The sequence below is a fragment of the Xyrauchen texanus genome, chromosome 40 (assembly GCF_025860055.1).
Source record: "Xyrauchen texanus isolate HMW12.3.18 chromosome 40, RBS_HiC_50CHRs, whole genome shotgun sequence".
Taxonomy (NCBI): Eukaryota; Metazoa; Chordata; class Actinopteri; order Cypriniformes; family Catostomidae; genus Xyrauchen; species Xyrauchen texanus.
The window spans coordinates 21228551-21247841 of NC_068315.1; the positions used below are offsets into that span (position 1 = coordinate 21228551).

General features: G+C 37.1%; 1 protein-coding gene across 1 annotated transcript; it reads left to right on the forward strand.

The window, feature by feature from the left end:
- The first annotated feature begins 676 nt into the window (after positions 1 to 676).
- LOC127633195 (polycomb group RING finger protein 5-B-like) lies at positions 677 to 18584 on the forward strand. Its single transcript, XM_052112061.1, has 9 exons — positions 677 to 796; positions 2226 to 2495; positions 7753 to 7849; positions 9462 to 9517; positions 9651 to 9710; positions 13673 to 13818; positions 14043 to 14141; positions 14372 to 14461; positions 15554 to 18584. Exons 2-9 carry the CDS (start codon positions 2384 to 2386, stop codon positions 15599 to 15601), a joined length of 708 nt encoding a protein of 235 aa, XP_051968021.1. The 5' UTR covers positions 677 to 796; positions 2226 to 2383; the 3' UTR covers positions 15602 to 18584.
- Positions 18585 to 19291: the final 707 nt, after the last annotated feature.

Consider the following 19291-nt stretch of genomic DNA (forward strand, 5'->3'; position numbering starts at 1 on the left):
TGACTAAACAAGTGTTTAGAAAAGTGCTGCAGTAGTTTTTGTTGCTATTTGCTTTGGGAGAAAATCAAATCAAATGCGTCTTTTACCCTATAGGGTCCATTAGCCCTATTGTACAGCATTTTATAGCATACATAATTAGTAAACAGCTGCATCGTTTTCCTATTTTGTGTTTATCTTTTAATGTTTTTATAATCATATTTATTTCCAATGGTAAGTCCTGTGTAAATGCATATATGCCACTTCTGTGCAGCATTAATCAGTCTGTGTTGATGTCCCTCATCATCCTTCAGATGCAGCTTCACTAGTGCCAGTTCTTTCCTCTACATTTTAATTTTTTTCATGATTTGAGAAAATTCCTTCATACTAAAAGTGCAAACCTGTCTGCAACGGGCAAGTCCCATGTTCATAGCAGGTATACCCAAATAAAAAAACCTGAATAGGGCAAAAATCATATCAATGAACCGTCCAGCTTGACTGGCACATGTATCTTCACTGAAAAAGGATTCTAATGGGCTCCATCATTTATAAACCACTGTTACTGTACTAGTCGGTACAGTTATTGAAGGCTGCCCCTAGTTTGTGTCCAATCAGAGACTTTCCGGACCATATACCGTGGAATGAATAAAACAGCAATGCGTAAACAAGAACACGGAAAGTCCTCCGCCCCCTTCCCCATATGATCTCAAAGAAACCAGTTCCGTGTTCTGTGCCACTATACTAACAGTCCAAATGCGTTCAAGCCTCTGTTTGTAAAAATCAATACGCATCATCAACATGGACACATGACATGTAGCAGGTAAGAGATGGTTGTTACTGCCAGATCAAACGATGCAGCTGCGTATCTCTCCCTTCATCGTAAAGTTTCGGGAGGGATGGGAATGCGGTCTTGTGTCATATATCAAGTCCGTCAGCGTGTCTGTCTCTGTAGGGTTGTAGTGGTCACGGTAGTGCTGGATATTTAGTGCGCAATGGAGCGATAAAAACGCTCGCGCTCCTTCACAGAAAGTGACACATGAACAAATGGCAGCTAGCTGTAAGTCAGTTTGAAACGAGTGCGTTCGATGCTTCTTGTCACACGTTATCTAGGTACAGTAAACGCAACGCCGATGTTACAGGAAGATGACGTATAGAGTGACGCCGACGATGGGTAGTTTTGGTAGTTGATTTCATAAACAATTATTTCCATGAGGGTGTTATAATAAACAACGTAATGAGAATAAATTGAGACATATCGACGGATAAGGTTCGACAAAGTAGCTACTGCTTCTTACCTCTATTTCTCAACACCTTTAATATAAGTCTAGATACTACAGATAGTAGGAGTCATACTTAAACACAACATGCTGATTAAAATTATACGTTCAATGATCTACATGTTGTTTCAAAATATAGACGGCACAAAATGGCTCGGTCCCCAAACTTTCCATATTACTTTTTATAAGTTGTTATGGAAGCACACAAGTAGTTAGAATTAGACATGTATTGAGTGAGTCAGAAATGTCGTTAGCGCTTCTGTGACACTTCGCTTTCGATTTGATCAGGGGCGGGGCTTAATGCGCATTTATTCTGATGCACCTGCAGACTATTCTAACAAATCCAAGTACATTCAGTTTCTTAGGCATTAAAAAGCACCAAAAGCTAGACATAAACATTTCCTGCTCAAAAACCAATAAAATGCATTATTTTATTAAAATGTTTATTATTATTTATTTTTGTAAAAACTTATATTACTGTACATACTGTAAATTATATAAAATTATTTGCTCGTGATTTTTCAAACCATAATTTTTTCATATACATTGAAAGGTCTGTCTTAAGGAAATGTAGTAGCCTACCCATTATGTCACGAAGGAAGAGGAAGCTATGGTCCCTTCCAGTGTCCGAAATAAACGTTTCCATAAGGTGTCCATAATTGGCTCCTTGATTTTTAGGGGAATTTAAATGTAATTTATTTGTTTATTTTTATGTTTATGAGTGCATTTCTTTCCCTAAACATTTACAAATATATTGTGTCATCCTTTTATTCAAATTATTAAATTTAATCAATTCATTAACATATAATATATTACCTCCTATCTATAAAATAAATAAACATCAAATTATATTTTAAGTGATAATGTGTAAAACTAGGCTTAGAATTAGATTTAAGAACTATATCAGATGTTGTAATGATAATAATTATAAGCAGTTTTTTTTTTTTTTGCTCCCAATGTTTTGAATTGCAGGTGCATTTTTGTCACTTTTGGTGGCATTTTTGCCCCGAGCCCCCTTCATTTCTGACCCTTGGCCATTCAGCAGAGTTTAACTTTGAGCAATAAAGTGCTTGGATCTGCCATCCACTTCATCCTTACATCAACCGCTCCTACATTACCTCATCGTGACGATGACACCACAGAGGAAACACCTGGTGAGGGACTTCAATCATTTCATCACCTGTTATATCTGTAAAGGGTACCTGATCAAGCCTGCCACCGTGACAGAGTGCCTGCACACCTGTGAGTATCTTGAGAGTCAGTGAAAATTTGGTGTCAAAGCAGAGATGTAATGATATAAAGGACGGCATCGATTTTTTTTACATTCAGATATAGCCTAAGTAAATTTACTTAATTTATATAACAATAAATAAATACATATATACATAAATAAAAAAATGCTTTGTTATTGGGGCATGACATATCTGAAAACTCCCACATTTTCATTTATAGTTCACCCTGTCATCTGTACATCAGTCACCATGACAACAGATATCCTCCTCAATGCATAAGCTATTTGCACTCAAACTCTTTTCTTAAGTCAGTTTTGTATCTGTTTTTTATTATCTAATTATGGCATAACATATGTGATATATATGTAAAATGTATTATGCTTCTGTATTATTATATGTTGAAATATCTGATTTGGAGAATATGTTAGACAGAGTTGCTGCTGAACTCTTAAAGGGATATTTCACCCAAAAAGAAAAATTCTCTCATCATTTACTCATGCTATCCCAGATGTGTATGACTTTCTTTCTTCTGCTGAACACAAACAAAGATTTTTTCTCAGCTCTGTAGGTTCATACAATGCAAGTGGTGGTGAGAACTTCGAAGCTCCAAAAAGTACACTTCTGAAGTAATACAATAGGTGTTGGTGAGAAACAGACCTATATTTAAGTTTAAGTCAAACAATTAACTATAAATCAGCAAAAAAATAAAATTAAAATAGAAGAATGTGGAAGTAAAAGTGGAGATTGATAGTAAAAAAAGATGTTCAGACTTACATTTTTTATCTGTTTCTCACCTACTATATCGCTTCTGAAGACATGGATTTAACCACTGGAGTTATATGGATTAACTTTATATTGACTTGGAGATTCAAAGTTCAGGTCACCATTCATTTGCATTGTATGGACATACAGAACAGAAATATTCTTCTAAAAATCTTATTTATGTTCTGCAGAAGAAAGAAAGTCATACACATCTGGGATGGCATGAAAGTGAGTAAATGATGAGAGAATTTTCATTTTTGGGTGAACTGTCCCTTTAATGCTGTTTTGAGTGTACTCATCATCGCATAAAAATAATATTGATTTTAATTTATTCAGAATGGTATTTGTATAGACGACACTATGCACTGGATATTTTTAAGAGAACATATTCTTTTCAGCAGTTCACTCATAACAGCAGATCAGCAATGATGTTAGTCAGCTGCAAAAACTGTTTGTGTGTTGATAGCTCTCTGTGTGTGCAGAGCAATAAGGTCATTTTCACTGCTCAAGGATGGGCAGCATTTCAGATACATGTACTTGAAATACCTTTTTGAAATACAAACTACTATTTTGCACTTTGTATTTTTAATTCTTTGAAAAAAAATCAAATATAATTTGTATTTAAATACATTTAAATTTGGTATTTGTGTATTTTCAAAACCAGTCAACCTCTTTGTTAGGCTGCTGATTTCCTGTATCAACTAGTTCAGGAATTCCCCCAACCACAACTTTCATTCATTGGGTGAGCTAATTTTCTGCATTCCTGCAAGGAAATATGGAGTCATGCTGCATTCCATTCAAGTCGGATGTGGGGTATTCCTACTTGAAATCTCTGATCTCTGTCCATAAAGGCATTCTATTGCCAGATGCTCGGAAGATGACATGTAAGGAAACAAAACTGCAATGCTCCTGTTAGCTTAGCAGGTATTTGACTGTCACCAGAGATGTTTACTAGCAACCCAATTGATAAACAATGCTGCAACGTTAGCATTTCTGCTACAGGTGTACTTTTATGAAAAGAGAGTGTAAAGTAACATGTTTTATACACTTGTTTCTGCAGGCATTTGTTAAACAAGTTTTAATATCATGTAATGCAGGAACTTTGACTCATTTATCGATATTGCTAAATAAAAGTGAATGTTTATCACTTACTCTGTATATCTCCCCTGGTGCCGACATGTTTGTGTGATGTCACGCACCTGTATCTCGGCGAAATCGGATGCTGCCTTCAAGTACACAGAGGATGCTTGTACCTCCAAGTCGGGCATTCATAACAACGACATGTCACACATTTATGTTGGAAACAAAATATGGAAGAAGCCAAAACTTAAATAATAAAGCAATGAATGATGTTAAAAGCCCTTTATTTCGGTTGTACCAGTGAATAAACAAAAGCGAATAAACCTGCATCACTTTTAAATGACATATGTTTTATTAATGCATGGTGTCTAGCATATTATTAATTCATATGCTTAAAACAAACTGTGAAGGATGAGTCATTAGTTGTCATATAACAAATTAGTATTATTGAAATAAATGACAGAAGTTGAAATAATTTTGCTAAATCATTGCTTTTCATCATCTTTCATGTCGACACAACCCTTCCAACATCCCAACTCACAAATCTAGAATTTAGAGTTTTCCACTCGTTTTCCCACGACTTTGTGGGGTCATTCATGTTCTCGGAACTTGTTATTATTAGTTAGAATTCCTACTTGAAGTGGCATTCCAGTGCACTTTTCCTAGTAGGCAGTTGGAAAATCCGACATTCCGAGATGAATGGAATGCAGTATGAGATAAGTTGAGGATGTTGGTCGAATCTACTTGTTGCAAAAACATAATAATCGCTGTCAATAGTATTTTTTTTTTTTACTGCAATTTCCATTAAAATAGTAAGGTAGCTACTTCTTACCAGCATATGCAATACATGTCAACAGTGAAGAAATCGCTAGCTAGATCGCTAGCTGGCAAGCTAAAATGGAACATCGTTCAGATTTGCCTTCAGTTAACATGAAGGAATAAAAGAGCACTGGCAAGGGGAAAATAGCATTAGAACTAGCGCTAGTTAGTCAGTCTTGCTAGCTAACCGGTTGTTGTTTATAGCAACTGCTTGTGTATTTGCTAGCTAGTCAAGTGTGTAAAGCATTACTCCTTGCTAGAGCACAAGAAAAGTACACACTGTTTACACATGATTTATTTAATAGGGTTCACCACTAGTAATAGGTGGCCGCAGTGTAACCTCAAATCAAATCAAATCAAAATCAAATCACTTTATTGTCACACTACCATGTACACAAGTGCAACAGTAGGTGAAATTCTTGTGTGCAGTTCCGAGCAACATAGCAGTCATGACAGTGACGAGACATATACCAATTACAATAAACAACATACTTACACAAAACAATTTACAAATCAAATGTACACATACTTACACAACACGATAATTATATACAATACACACAATATAGAATACAAAATATAGAATACAATAAGTAAGGAGTATATGAAATATATATATATATATATATATATATATATATATATATATATATATATATATATATATATATATATATATGAAGTAGTATATTGAGGAGAATATGTTGACAGTCCAGTGTGAGATTATAGATTAATAAAGTGCAGTGCTAATTATTGATCCTGATAGATCAAGTGTTCAACAGTCTGATTGCTTGGGACATATATACGCATAGAAATGGCTGCTATTTGGCCTTTTCCACCAAGTAAGTTTGTAATAATGTAGTGTACCTGTTTATATATAATTGTCTTTAATTGATTGAAGAGGTATTGTAGGTGAAACGAAATGAAAAGTTTATATGGAGTTGTACACCAAAATGTTCTTTGCATTCAGAATAGATAGATTTCAGTCTAATAATGATACTTCATTGAATGGCCGATTTTAAATGTATTTTGTGTATTTTATTTTGATACATTTAAATAGAGGTATTTTGTATTTTTATTTTTAAATTAAGTTTTCACGTATTTGTCCCAATCACTGTCACTACTGTGGTGTTGCTTGTGGAATTTGATAGGTATTTCTCTGGCAAGACAGCATCAGCTAAAGGTTTATCTAAATGTTAATTTGTAGACACTGGTTTTAATTGTAGTCTATAGTCATTCTTTCAGTAAACTGCACAATGTAGAAGGGGATCAGAGAGATTGTGGGATACAAATGTACCTCACCCTGGCAGTCATTGAAATGTCCATAAAGGCAGAGAGTTAACAGAGTGTGGTTACATTTACATGTATGGATTTGGCAGACACTTTATTTGTCCGAAGCAGCTTACATCAGTGCTATCAATCAATGCATAAAATACATCAGTATGTGTGTTCCCTGGAAATCGATCCCATGACCTTGGCATCGCTTCTAGTACCATGCTCTGCCATTTGTGCTGCAGGTTGGGTTTGTCATGGATCTCTGAAAGCGTGAAGTGAGGAGGACCCAAACACAAGAGCACAAGATGGGATTTTAATAAATTTAAAGAAAAAAGAACACAAAACTCTCACGGTGGAGAGAAAACTAAACAAATCCAATATGATAACAAAACAAAACAAAACAGGAACCAGAAATAATGGAGAAACAAAAGAGATACATAAACTACAGACAGATTACAAACATGACCGAAAAGATTAGACTGTAGATAAACATGACTTGACCGATATGACTAAACAGAGACAACGAACTGGCACAAGACAGAGCACACAGGGAGAATATATGGGAGAGAAATCAGGAGGTAAAACATGGAGAACAGGTGTTGCAGTGATCAGCTAACAAGGTAATGAAGTATTCAGGGCAACTGGGCTGAGATCATTGCGGCACCTGCAAAACAAAAGAAAGAGAGAGACATAAGGCGTGACATGACGGAAGACTGAGAGACATGAGGCAATACAGAAACAAAATAAAGCCACGCACTCTCACAGAAACAAACACACAAATGACAAAAGCACATATCACCAGCAACTACAAGGCAACATGCACAGACCGAAGTGACCAAACCTCAGTACACCGTGAAGGCAGATTGCGACCCATACACACAGCACAAAGCGAGTGCAACGCAAAGCAGGCCTAAGGCCTCGAGAGACAGACACGAACATTGATGCGAGTGCATGCTGTCAAGATGACAAAAAGAGCAATGCACTCATGCCAATAACATACAAGACACGAGGACTCATGATGATGCCAATAAGGCAAGTCATGCATTCTCAAACAAGACACAGACTAAACAAGACACTAAATATGAATGTCAGAGCTCAACCACAATGATGATAAATTAATAACTAACCAAAGTGGCTGAACCCTGAAAGGGTTAGACAGAGCCCATCATTATGCAGTTACTCAACAGATACAGCTTTTTAAAAAGCTGTAGCTTTTTATCTAGTTTAAAATGTTCATTGAAGAGTGAAGTTTGTATGCTCCAATACACTTCAAAATAATTTCTCTTTTCTTTCTCTCTTGATCTCTGTCCCTCTCTCTCACTTCTGAACAGTTTGTAAAAGCTGTATAGTGCAACATTTTGAGGACAGCAATGAGTGTCCAAAATGTGGTATCCAGGTTCATGAAACAAATCCTGTGGAGATGTTAAGGTAAACCACATTGATCCATTACAACCTACTACTAAGACAAAACCTCTTCAGAAAGTCTACTTCAACTGGTCTAGGTTCAGATGCAGTGCAGCATTGCAGAACAGATCACAATACAAACTAAGATCAAGCAAAAACCTATCAGCAGTTAATTGACAGGTTTTAAATTTGGATCGTGAAGAGAAATAGAAGTGTTAGGCCAGAACACAACTCATATTTTACATACAGTAGATCAGTACACTGCCAAAATGAAGAAATAATAATTTCTTTATCAGAATTTTTGTCTTGTTTTCCTGCAAGACAATTTATGAGCATTTTTAAAGGAAGATACATTTACCTGAGAAGCAAAATGACATCAAATTTAGGATTTAAAAAAAAATGTATTTCAGAAAAAACGTCTTAAATAGTATTTTATTTTTTACCCTATTGTCATAACCCAGTTTTTCTTGTTTTAAGTATAAATCTACAAACATTTAGATTGGTGTTATATGCTTAAAACAAGAAAATGGGGAAAAATGTAAGTTCTAGAAATATTATCTGAAATCAACTCTTATTTTGCACAATTTTGCTTCTTGAGGATTTTGTTTCTTGTTTTAAATGGATAGTTTACCCAAAAATGAAAATTCTCTCATAATTTACTCAACATCATACCATCCCAGATGTGTATGTTTTTTTTTTTTTTTTTTGCAGAACACAAATGAAGGATTTTAGAAGAATATATCAGCTCAGCAAAAAAAAAATCACATAAGGGCATTGTAAAAGTAATCTGTAAGATTGGGTGAGAAACAGATAAATATTTAAGTCCTTTCCCTTTTTTACTATAAATATCCACTTTCACTACCACGTTCTTCTTCTTTTGTTTTTTGGTGATTCGGATTCTTCATGCATATCCCTATACTGGTCGGAGATAGTAAAACATAGAGATTTATATTAAAAAAGGACTTAAATATTGATCTGTTTCTCGCCCACACCTATCATATCGCTTCAGAAGGTGCAGTATGGATTTAACCACTGGAGTCTTATGGATTACTTTTATGATGCCTTTATGTGCTTTTCTAAGATTCAAAGTTCTTGCCACCATTAAGTTGCATTAAATGGACATACAGAGCTGAGATATTCTTCTAAAATCCTTCAATGGTGTTCAGCAGAAGAAAGAGAGTCAGACACTTCTGGGATGGCAAGAGAATGATTATTTTTTGTGAACTATCCCTTTAAGGATGTTAAGATAAAGAAGAAATATCAGATTAAGAAAGTGAATTTTGAAGGAAAGAATTATGAACCACATTTGTCTGGTTTTGGGTATTGTGGGGTCGTAAAGTGACAGTGAATTTTATCCTGGTTGGGAAGCATTCCAGGGAACAGCCAGACTGTTTGCTGGAGCCAGAATGTCAGCTGTGAGACTGACTCAGTGCAGTATTGCTTCTCCACACCTGTGATACATCTCCACCCCAACACCATACATTATAACATAACAAGAACATAATCTAATAGTGTTGAAAGGACATCAGCATGGCTCACCTGTTATTTCTTTGGTAGCTCACATTTCTGCACTCTACTGTAGTACCATAACCATCTTTTCTCTCCTTGTATACAAATTTTTTCTTTTTGTTAAAAGGCTGGATAACACTTTAGAAGAAATCATATTCAAACTTGTGCCTGGTCTTAGAGAAAGTAAGCATTTGCTTGATATAACATAATCTCAGTCAAGCAACCTTTGTCTCATACACAAATACTAAATATCAACAAGCATTAAAATTTGTTATTTTATTGTTAATTTGTTATCTCCTGTTTGTCTTCCATCCAGAGGAATTGCAGCAAGAGATTGAATTCTGGAGGAGAAACAAGTCAAAAGAAAAAGTTGATGGTATGTGACATACTAACCATACTACCTGCTAAGCTAATGTCTTATTTTTTAGCTTTTGTCTCTCCTGGCTTTGGGTCAGTCCTGTGTGAGTGAACTCATGGGCTATGGATATAATATAAAAATGATATTTTGAGCACGCAATATGGTATTTTGAGAGTACAACATGTTTTGGTGTGCAAATGTATACTTTGTGTCAGAGCGAGGCAAAGTGACCCAAAAGCAAAAGAACAGTGCAAAGGATTTATTAACAACAGAAAATGTCAGTAAAGATTCTTAGTGCGTGTAGTGGCCGTGCAGTGGACAAAGGAGGAGTGTGTTTGTAGACACAGTGGTTCGTAGTTCGTACGTTGTGGAAGTCAGGAGCAGATCTGTAGGAAGTGTCCATTGAACCCTGGTGTGGTGCAGAGAACAAAGCCTGGGTGAAGGATGGCAGTCGTATTCCCAACATGTGGGCAGAGACGAGGAATCCTCCACTGGTGACTCGTGGTTGGTGAGGACAGGCATACAGCAAACTGGAAGGTAACCATACTTTCCGACACGTGGGCAGAGATAGGCAACCAACAGATACATGAGACCGCACCAACTAGACAAAGAGAGCAAGGTAAGCTGCTTGAGAGCACAAACAGCATATCCAGCCTCGGACATGACAAACGAGGGATTTAAATAAGCAGGAAACAAACAAAGGGCAGGAGCCGCTCGCAGCTGAAAGTTGGCATGATCAGCGTTCCCATGGCAACAATTAGGGTTGCCATGGAAACGCTGATTCTGCATGCCAGCGTCACCTGAAACACATGAACAAAAATACGCTGTGAAAAAAAAACAAACAGGGAACGATGATGCCACGGTCCTCGTCAGACAAAAACCTAACCTGATGAGGTGACAGGACCGTGACATCACCGGAGGGCACACAGCGGTAACTCGCACACGGCTGTCACTAACATCCGGACACGTGTGCTCACACAAAGAAGGTACAAAACACGAGACAGGACAATAATTCGTGACACTTTGCGTGTGACACAAGATGATATTTTGAGTGCACAAAAATATATTTTGCATGTTTTGTAAAGCAATTTATTTCTTGCTAAGATGAATTCACTTTGAGAAAACAAAACATACATTTTGTATTTGAATAAAGTTTATTTTAATGTGAATTTGCACAGAATTCTGAAATTTACGTAACACTGTTTTTGCATGTGCAAGATCTTACCTCATACCCACTTTGCATGTGCTCATAGACTGCTTGTTTGCTCAACAAGGTCACATCATTATAATCTGCCAGAATTTAAGCCAATCATAGATGAGCTAGTACATTTTTATTGGCTGTCTTGAACACAGATCATGCTGAGAATAAAAACAAGAGGAAGAGGAGAAGTGAATAGTTTTGCATTCCAAAGCTGTGGATCTTGAAATGTTCAGTATGCTGTTTTTACAAGGTTTATGCATTCTACCACAACCCTTCTGGCAAAATTTATTAATGAGAAGAAATGGAAGAAAAGAGGCTAATTATGGCTCCTGTCATAGTTTGGGGCACATTAAATGTACAGTATATTGAACCTTAATTGTCTGAGACTGCAGAAATGTGAAAAAATAAAAATAGAAAGAAATCCTTAGCATTGCATTATCCTAGGCTACTATATTTTGAATAACATACATTACAGTAAGTTAAGCCTTACATTATTCCTGGTGTATCTATAATCCATGGGGTAAATATCTTTTGTAATGATTACTGCATACAGAATATAAAGTGTGTACTGAACTTGGAGCATTGTGCCTGTTGGGTCTTCTGCTACATTTACACTGAGATGTTCATGGTTGCTGGCGGAATTTGTCGGAATAAGGTCGGAAAAGCAAATGAGCAGTCTAAAGTTATGAGTGCACGTGGGGAGCATACAAGAAAAGAGTACAAATGAGATCTTGCACACGCAAAAAATGTATTAATCTTGCAAGAAGATACATTGCTTTGCAAAACGCATATAAAAAAGTTCAAGTGCGTACATAATAACTTTTTGTGCGATCAAAATATCATCTTGTGCTCTCAAAATATCATATTGCACATGCAAATGTATTATTTTTGCACGCTCAAAATATCATCTTGCACACACAACCTTTTTGTGCAGAATTTTGGCACATTTATAACTCCATAATGGGCCAGGTTACTTTGCCGTATCAGCATTTACACTTTTGATGTCATTAGACTTCTAGTGTCAATTTTGTTCCCTTTGAAATATTGTCTTCACAACTAATATACTGTAAATCTACCACAGTCTGTAACTCTGTTCCAAACCCTAGTGAGCGGCCTACATAAACAGGATTTTAAGGCATCATAGGTGTGATTATTTATTTGAAAATTAGTTCAATCTAATCAGACTTTCTAGTTCACCCAATTTTTGTGTGTGCAAACTGTTATATTAATACAAGATGGCCTAAACTCAGCAACGTGTGCTAATACAAAAGTATATTGTATCCGGAACTGAGAGTGTAGTCACGTATTCTGTTTGCTTCATGTGAGTGAACATTAAAATAGGTGGTGCCTATGTAGACTGCTTCGTATAAGTCATTTAGGAGATTCCAGATAGTTAGGGTGCATTCTTAGAAAGGAACTGCCTTGTCGGCAGTAGACAGTGATACAGTAAACTTCTCAATCTACAGCCCTTGTGCTCAATGTATAAGCCAACATGAATGACTTTCATAATGGTTGGAGTCAAAAAGGCAACTTGTAAATGTTTGCAGTTGTAAGCAATTCTTAATGCTTAAAACCACATTTATAATCTCCATCCATCCATCCATCTTCAACCGCTTATTCGATGTCTGGTCGCGGGGGCAGCTGCTCCAGCAGGGGGCCCCACACTTCCCTATCCTGAGCCACATTAACCAGCTCTGACTGGGGGACCCCGAGGCATTCCCAGGCCAGTGTGGAGATGTAATCTCTCCACCTAATCTTGGGTCTTCCCTGAGGCCTCCTCCCAGCTGGACGTGCCTGAAACACCTCCCTAGGGAGGCGGCCAGGGGGCATCCTTACCAGATGCCCAAACCACCTCAACTGACTCCTTTCGACGCAAAGGAGCAGCGGCTCTATTGCGAGCTCCTCACGGATGACTGAGGTCCTCACCCTATCTCTAAGGGAGGAGCCCGCCACCCTTCTGAGGAAGCCCATTTCGGCCGCTTGTACTCGCAACCTAGTTCTTTCGGTCATGAGCCAGCCTTCATGACCATAGGTGAGGGTAGGAACAAAAGAGGTTATAGTAGTGACAGAAGAGGTTGGCATACTGTGAATTTTTCCTTGGATGTATTAATTTTCAACGATTACTTATAATCATTTAAAGACAGACCTTTTAGCTCTGAGGCTGTTCATCGATTGTATATGCTTCTGTTGAAGACATCCCACTGCATTACTTCAACTTCATTGCTTAACAATCATGTTTAATAATGGGATTCATGGTAAACAACTACATTACCTATGGTACAGCAGAGAACAGTTTCCCAATCAGAGAACCGTGGCCAACAAAGCCCACAATCATCTCGAGGAAATTCTTTGCCACCAGAAGTTCATCACGCATAAATTACAATCTAGTGGATTCCCATTGAGATGACTCTATTTCACCCGTGGAATTTCGCAATGACAAGCAATGTGTGACCGTGCCTTAAAAGTCAGATAATTTTTATATAATATCAATTAATTTGGTATCTGGACACGTAATACTTTCACAAAGTTTAATTACATAAGTTGTATTTAAACACACAACTATTTTTACATTTAGCAGGCTAGCAGCAATGTAAATATACAGTTCAAATTATAGTCTGCATGTCACTGTAGATGCTAGAAATGGCCCGCCCCTTACTGAAATGGAAAGTATGATTGGTTGGCAAATGTCCAATTGTGTCTGAAATGAACGTTCAGATTTTTTTAAATATTACATTTCTTTAACATTTGCACCACTGTTTTTGTCTTATTCTTATTTCAGAGGATGGCCCTATATGTAAGAGAGCCAAACTAGATAATGAGGAGGATGATAAAGGTGATGGAGACTACCACAGGAGTGATCCGCAGATAGCCATCTGTCTAGACTGCTTGTGGAACAATGGCCAAATGGGGGAGAACATTGTTAAGGTCAACCACGTTGAATTATATATCTCTCCTCCACCTGTTTTTATTAAACTGCAATTCATAAACGTGATGACGCTAAACATTTTCCATCAAATTTATTCTGAATACCGTTGAATCAACCTATGAATGCCATTAGTTGTATGACATCAACATGTTTGACAACTATCTAATGGTTCACTGTTGTTGAGCAGGCCAAAAACACTTTTTCTTTTTGCTTTGTTTTCCAGGGCTTAATGAAAAAATATATTTGCTGCTCATCTAGAGTGACTATTGGAACAATCAAAAAGTTTTTAAGTCTGAAGTTAAATCTTCCGACTTCTTATGAGGTAACACCTGAACATCTTTTGAATGTCTATTTAAGTGACCACCATTCCTTGGCATAAAAAGCATATTGGTACAACTAGGATGTTTTATGTTGTTTTTTATTTTGTTAATATCCCTTTAGCTTTCTTGTGCATGCTGATCATGCTTATTTTTGGGTTGAATGAGCTTTCTTCGGCAGTTTTAGTCTACTCTACAATAAAGTTAATCTGACAGTCGCTAACTCTTTCTGCAGCTAGACGTTCTATGCAATGGTGAGATCATGGGCAAAGACCATACCATGGAGTTCATCTACATGACCCGCTGGAGGATTCGGCGAGAAAATGTAAGCCATGAGAATATAGTCCGCATACAGATATATTTGATTTGGCACAAGTTTTACGCCAGATGCCCTTCCTGACACAATCCCCAGTGGCTGGGGGACTCTCATTCACACAGGGCAATTTAACCCATGAAAACACAGGGTGTTTGCAAACTCCACACAGAAAGGCCCTAGTTTGAATGGGACTCGAACCCAGGACCTTCTTGCTGTGAGGCGACAATGCTAACCACTGAGTACAGAAGTACAGATGGTCTATTCTGTAAATTTAGATAATTTTTCCATGGCTGCTTCAGATCCTGAGATCAACATCTGAGTTTCAAGAATGATTCGCATAATGCACTTAAGATTCATGTCCCCTTGGACTGACAAAATTTGCTAAAATATTTTTCTCACCTGCTCCTTATAGTATGATGATAGCAAGATGAGAATGAAATTGCACTGAATTGGATCAGAAAGAGCCCCCATCTCATATAAGCAGAAAAATCTCCTTCATCTCATTTCAAATATAGCTAAATGATCATCTCTGATAGGTGCCATTAAGTGTCCTTGTGAAAGAGTCTTTTTTGTGTTCATGTGACTAACCTGGTAGATACTGCTGTGAAGATGTTCTCACATTCTCAGGCCCAAATAAAAAATATTTGTATTTTCCATAATCAGATTAAGAACTATTGCAGTTAACACCAGTTTACCAATTGCAATCAATAAATAACAGTAGCATATCATTGTTTTCTCAATGAAACATATATATAAAAATGTATGTCAGGGCTCCCATAATCAGGTAACATAAATATTGTGGTTTCCAGCCCTGAATGGAAAAGTTATGGATGTTCCTCGAATACACACAGTATTTTCTAGTTTGGCTCAGCTCTAAAATATTGCCCTGGCTAGAAATATTTGTTCTAAATATTTATCAGTGTTTTTTAATAAGTCCCAAATGACTGGAAAAGTCAAGGAAATGTATTGGTCAAAAAGTGTGGGAAGCTTAATACATGTAATGTCACAATAATAGGTTCCTAAGTGTAAAATATTTAATTGTGAACCATGTCATTAAAGACTTTGGAGTGTAATGAATCTACAATGTGTCCTTTTCTCCAGGCCTACCCAATGGTGCTTGAATATCGACCACGCATTGACTTTGGCTAGGCTGAAATACCTTGCACGAATTTCATCAACAGACAGCAAACTGAATGGACTTGTCCAGTTTGGAAGATGGACTCTTGTGTTAAACATCTTACAGCTGCTCTCTTATTAGGATATCTGACAACCTCATTTTCTAACACAGAGACAGATACTGTTAGAAAGATCTGTTAGCTTAATGCAGTCTGTGAAAAGATTTTCACACACCATGGGGATGTCATTCATTGATATGTGTCTTATTCCATGCTGTAGTTTATTTAGCAAGTTGGCACACCAGTCATTTTTGAGGGCCTTAATCAATATGCATATTACAACAATAGGATTTTAGTGCCTTTAGTACATTGTCTTAAGTGCATTTTTTTGTGTTGGCTTTTTAGCCTTTATTTTTATAGGACAGATAAGAGAGACAGAAAGTTGAAGAAGAGAGGTGGAGTTAGCACATGACTCAAACCTTGGTCGCCCGTGAGCCAGTGGCTCTTAAGCCTAGTACACACACTACGACTTTATCGCCGCTAGTCGCTACTATTAAGTCACTCCTGGGCTTTCCTATTGCTGTTGCTCTTTATTGGTGGCTGCTTGTCTGGCCATATCATTACAAATTGTGATCAGAGATAAGATGAAAACCAAGATTTAATTCTAATTTGACAAGGAATTCATTTTCTAACATTCTGCTGTTGTTACATAAACTACAGCAGCGCTCAGTGCATTTAATCATTAACCAGATTAGTGATCTATGTACAAAATGTACATCTCTAACCCACTCAAACTGACAATCATTTCTAAAATGTCATTCTATTTTGACAAATAATCAGTTATCTTGTCCCTAAGTCGCTTTGGATAAAAGTGTCTGCCAAATGCATAAATGTAAAAGAAACATTCTGCAGGGGATAGTGTTTTAATATGAATTGCAGCAGTGCCCATTGCATCAGATCACTAACAAGATGAACAAACTATCAATTTACGAATCAAACTCACTCAGACTGCCAAAACTTTTCTTTCCACTCATCATTTTTTATTATTTCCATGTACTGTATATGGTTACAGGCAACTCATGTAGAACATTAAAAATGCTCCTAGAAATGACAATTTCTCCTCTGTCTTGTCGTGTCTGCACTCGACTCCATTATCTCAAAGGACGAATGATGTGAGCTCCACTGAACGACGCCTTCACTCCTATTGGTTGTTGTTCCCGAATGTCGCTCACTATTTGCATAAAGTTAAACTTTTCTGAACTTTGTCGTGTCGCTCGCCGTGCCCACATCTAGTCACCAGAGATTGCTGTCGCTCATGTCGCCAGAAGTCGCCAGCTCTCATTATAAATTAATGGGATTGTGTCACTTTGTCGCTGGAAGTCGCTGCATGTGTGTAATGGCCTTTACAGTATATGTCAAAAGCACTACCAACTGCAGCACAGCTTTGACTAATTAAGAGTATTTGTGGACAGATTTGAATAAGAGTAGATTTCCAAAGTAAAATATGTTTAAAGGTGTCCTGTCATGTCATTAATCATTAATCTTCATTAATCAACATAAGCTCTTTGCTTGGCTCTTGGCTCGCCTGTTTTGGAGCAATGTATGTTGTTATATAGCTTCCTTTTGTCCGGATAGGAATTGTAACTGTGTGCTTTAGCTGTGCTGAGATTAGCACAGATTTTTAACAATACAAGAAGTCATCAATGGAGGATTTGTCATTTATTTATTTATTTTTGGTTGGAAATAAATCAAATCCAATTTTGTTGACAGTACATTCAAAAGCTGTGTGCAAAACTGTGTTCTTGGGTACCATGAGTCACTGCGGAAAGCATACAATAACAATTTACATTCAGAGCTTACTTTGGTTTGATTTCACAGAAAATGTTTGGCTTCTGACATTCACCCTTTTAAGTTCACTTGTCTGTAAACATGAATTGAAGGTCCAGCTATGTCTGTGAAAATGCTACTTGCACAGACGACATATTTTTTTGGGATATAAATGTCTTGTAGGACATTCTTCATACTATCAGTGACTCTTGGTTTGACATGGTGATCCAAAATGATCACACTGGAAATGTAAGCATAAGCGTAGTTCTAGCAGCAAGATCTCATGATTCATTCTATCAGGCATCTCATTCAATCACAACATAGCTTCCATCTATAAGCCTGCTAGCTGCCTCTGATTGTTCACATACTTCCATGTTTTCACCCCCCATCCCACCCCATCTCCACCAGATTAGGTCCCATCCTGGGTGAGGGTTATCTGATTGGATAAAAAATTATCCAATCAGAATTTATTCCTCGATGCTTACAAGCAAAGTGTGCTAACTTTTTCACAAATCGCATGCCCGAAGCCGAAGCAGTGCGTGAGTCTGGTGTCAGGCCTTCATAATTGCCACAGAATCCTCCAACACTGCAGTGAATAGGCATCTAAAGTCAGATTGTCAGATTCATCAGCCAATCAGATTTGACTTATTTGTTCTTGTGGGTGTGGTCTTTAGGATATGTCCCAGTCCAGGCCTTCTAGCTGGCCTTAATTGACGTAATCTGATGTAAGTAATTTGAAAGTGAAGAGCGCAAGATCTTGCAGAAATGTCATATACATCAGCACTGCACTTTATTAATCATCTCACACTGGACTGTCATAATTATATTCTCCTCAATACAACTACTGTATATATATTTTTTATATACTCTTTATTTTTATTTTTTATTGTATGTGTATTCTATATTGTGTGTATTGTTTATGGTACATTGTATATTATTATTGTGTTGTGTAGTTGTGTATATTAGATGTCTAAATTGTGTTGTGTAAATATGTTGTTTATTGTAAATTGGTATATGTCTCGTCACTGTCATGACTGCTATGTTGCTCAGAACTGCACACAAGACTTTCACCTACTGTTGCACTTGTGTAGATGGTAGTGTGACAGTATTTTGATTTGAGTCGGCTGTTATCACTGCTGGTATTGCCGTTACGAAAGCGATCCTTATGGATTTAAAAACATGAGATGTTCTGCATGATCTTGCGATTGATTAATTAAACAGGAAAGGAGGACTGATTTGCACTTCAAGTAAATTGTTAAGTGCTTTTTGCATTGTTATCGCAACATCAGGAGTTTTCTAAGTGTAAATTAGGCTGCTGGAGCATTCAGTGTCAGATCAAGTGTTGAAAAGTAACGTGTACCCTGATGAAACAAATTGTATTGCAAGCAACATTTAAATCGCAAATATTATTAGAGAGCTTTTTCTTGGTATTAGACCTCCTTGGTTCTGGCTTTCGTGCGTGGACGTGTTTTTAAAATGTCAGTTGGTATTATTAGTTGACTGCCATGTGATGGAAGATGAAGGCATCTTATTCATTGTGAAACTGTGTTGTCTTAATGGCATGAATCACACTGAAGGCCTAGACTTAAAATGCACGGGATGCAGCTGGTGATAATAGACAAACATGTATACCTCAAACCAGAGCCGGCCCAAGGCATAAGCGAACTAAGCGGCTGCTTAGGGCCCCGGTGGCCACCAGGGGGCCCCCAAGAGCACATGGAATTTTTTTATTTTGTTTTTAAAAAAATTTGTGATTATACTGTCAATGGACAATGGTAATTATACAAAAACGCAATATTATGTTAATGGGCTGCAGGATGCAAGCACATTCAGACAGCAAAACAGCAATGTCACAAAAAAAGAACATATCCTCTGATGCAAAGAAAAGGAAAAAGAA

Coding starts and splice junctions, on each gene's coding strand:
- LOC127633195 (XM_052112061.1), top strand. CDS start 2,384: ATGACACCACAGAGGAAACACCTGGTGAGGGACTTCAATCATTTCATC. Junction 9,518..9,650: donor TGTGCCTGGTCTTAGAGAAA/GTAAGCATTTGC, acceptor TCTTCCATCCAG/AGGAATTGCAGCAAGAGATT. Junction 14,462..15,553: donor GGAGGATTCGGCGAGAAAAT/GTAAGCCATGAG, acceptor CCTTTTCTCCAG/GCCTACCCAATGGTGCTTGA.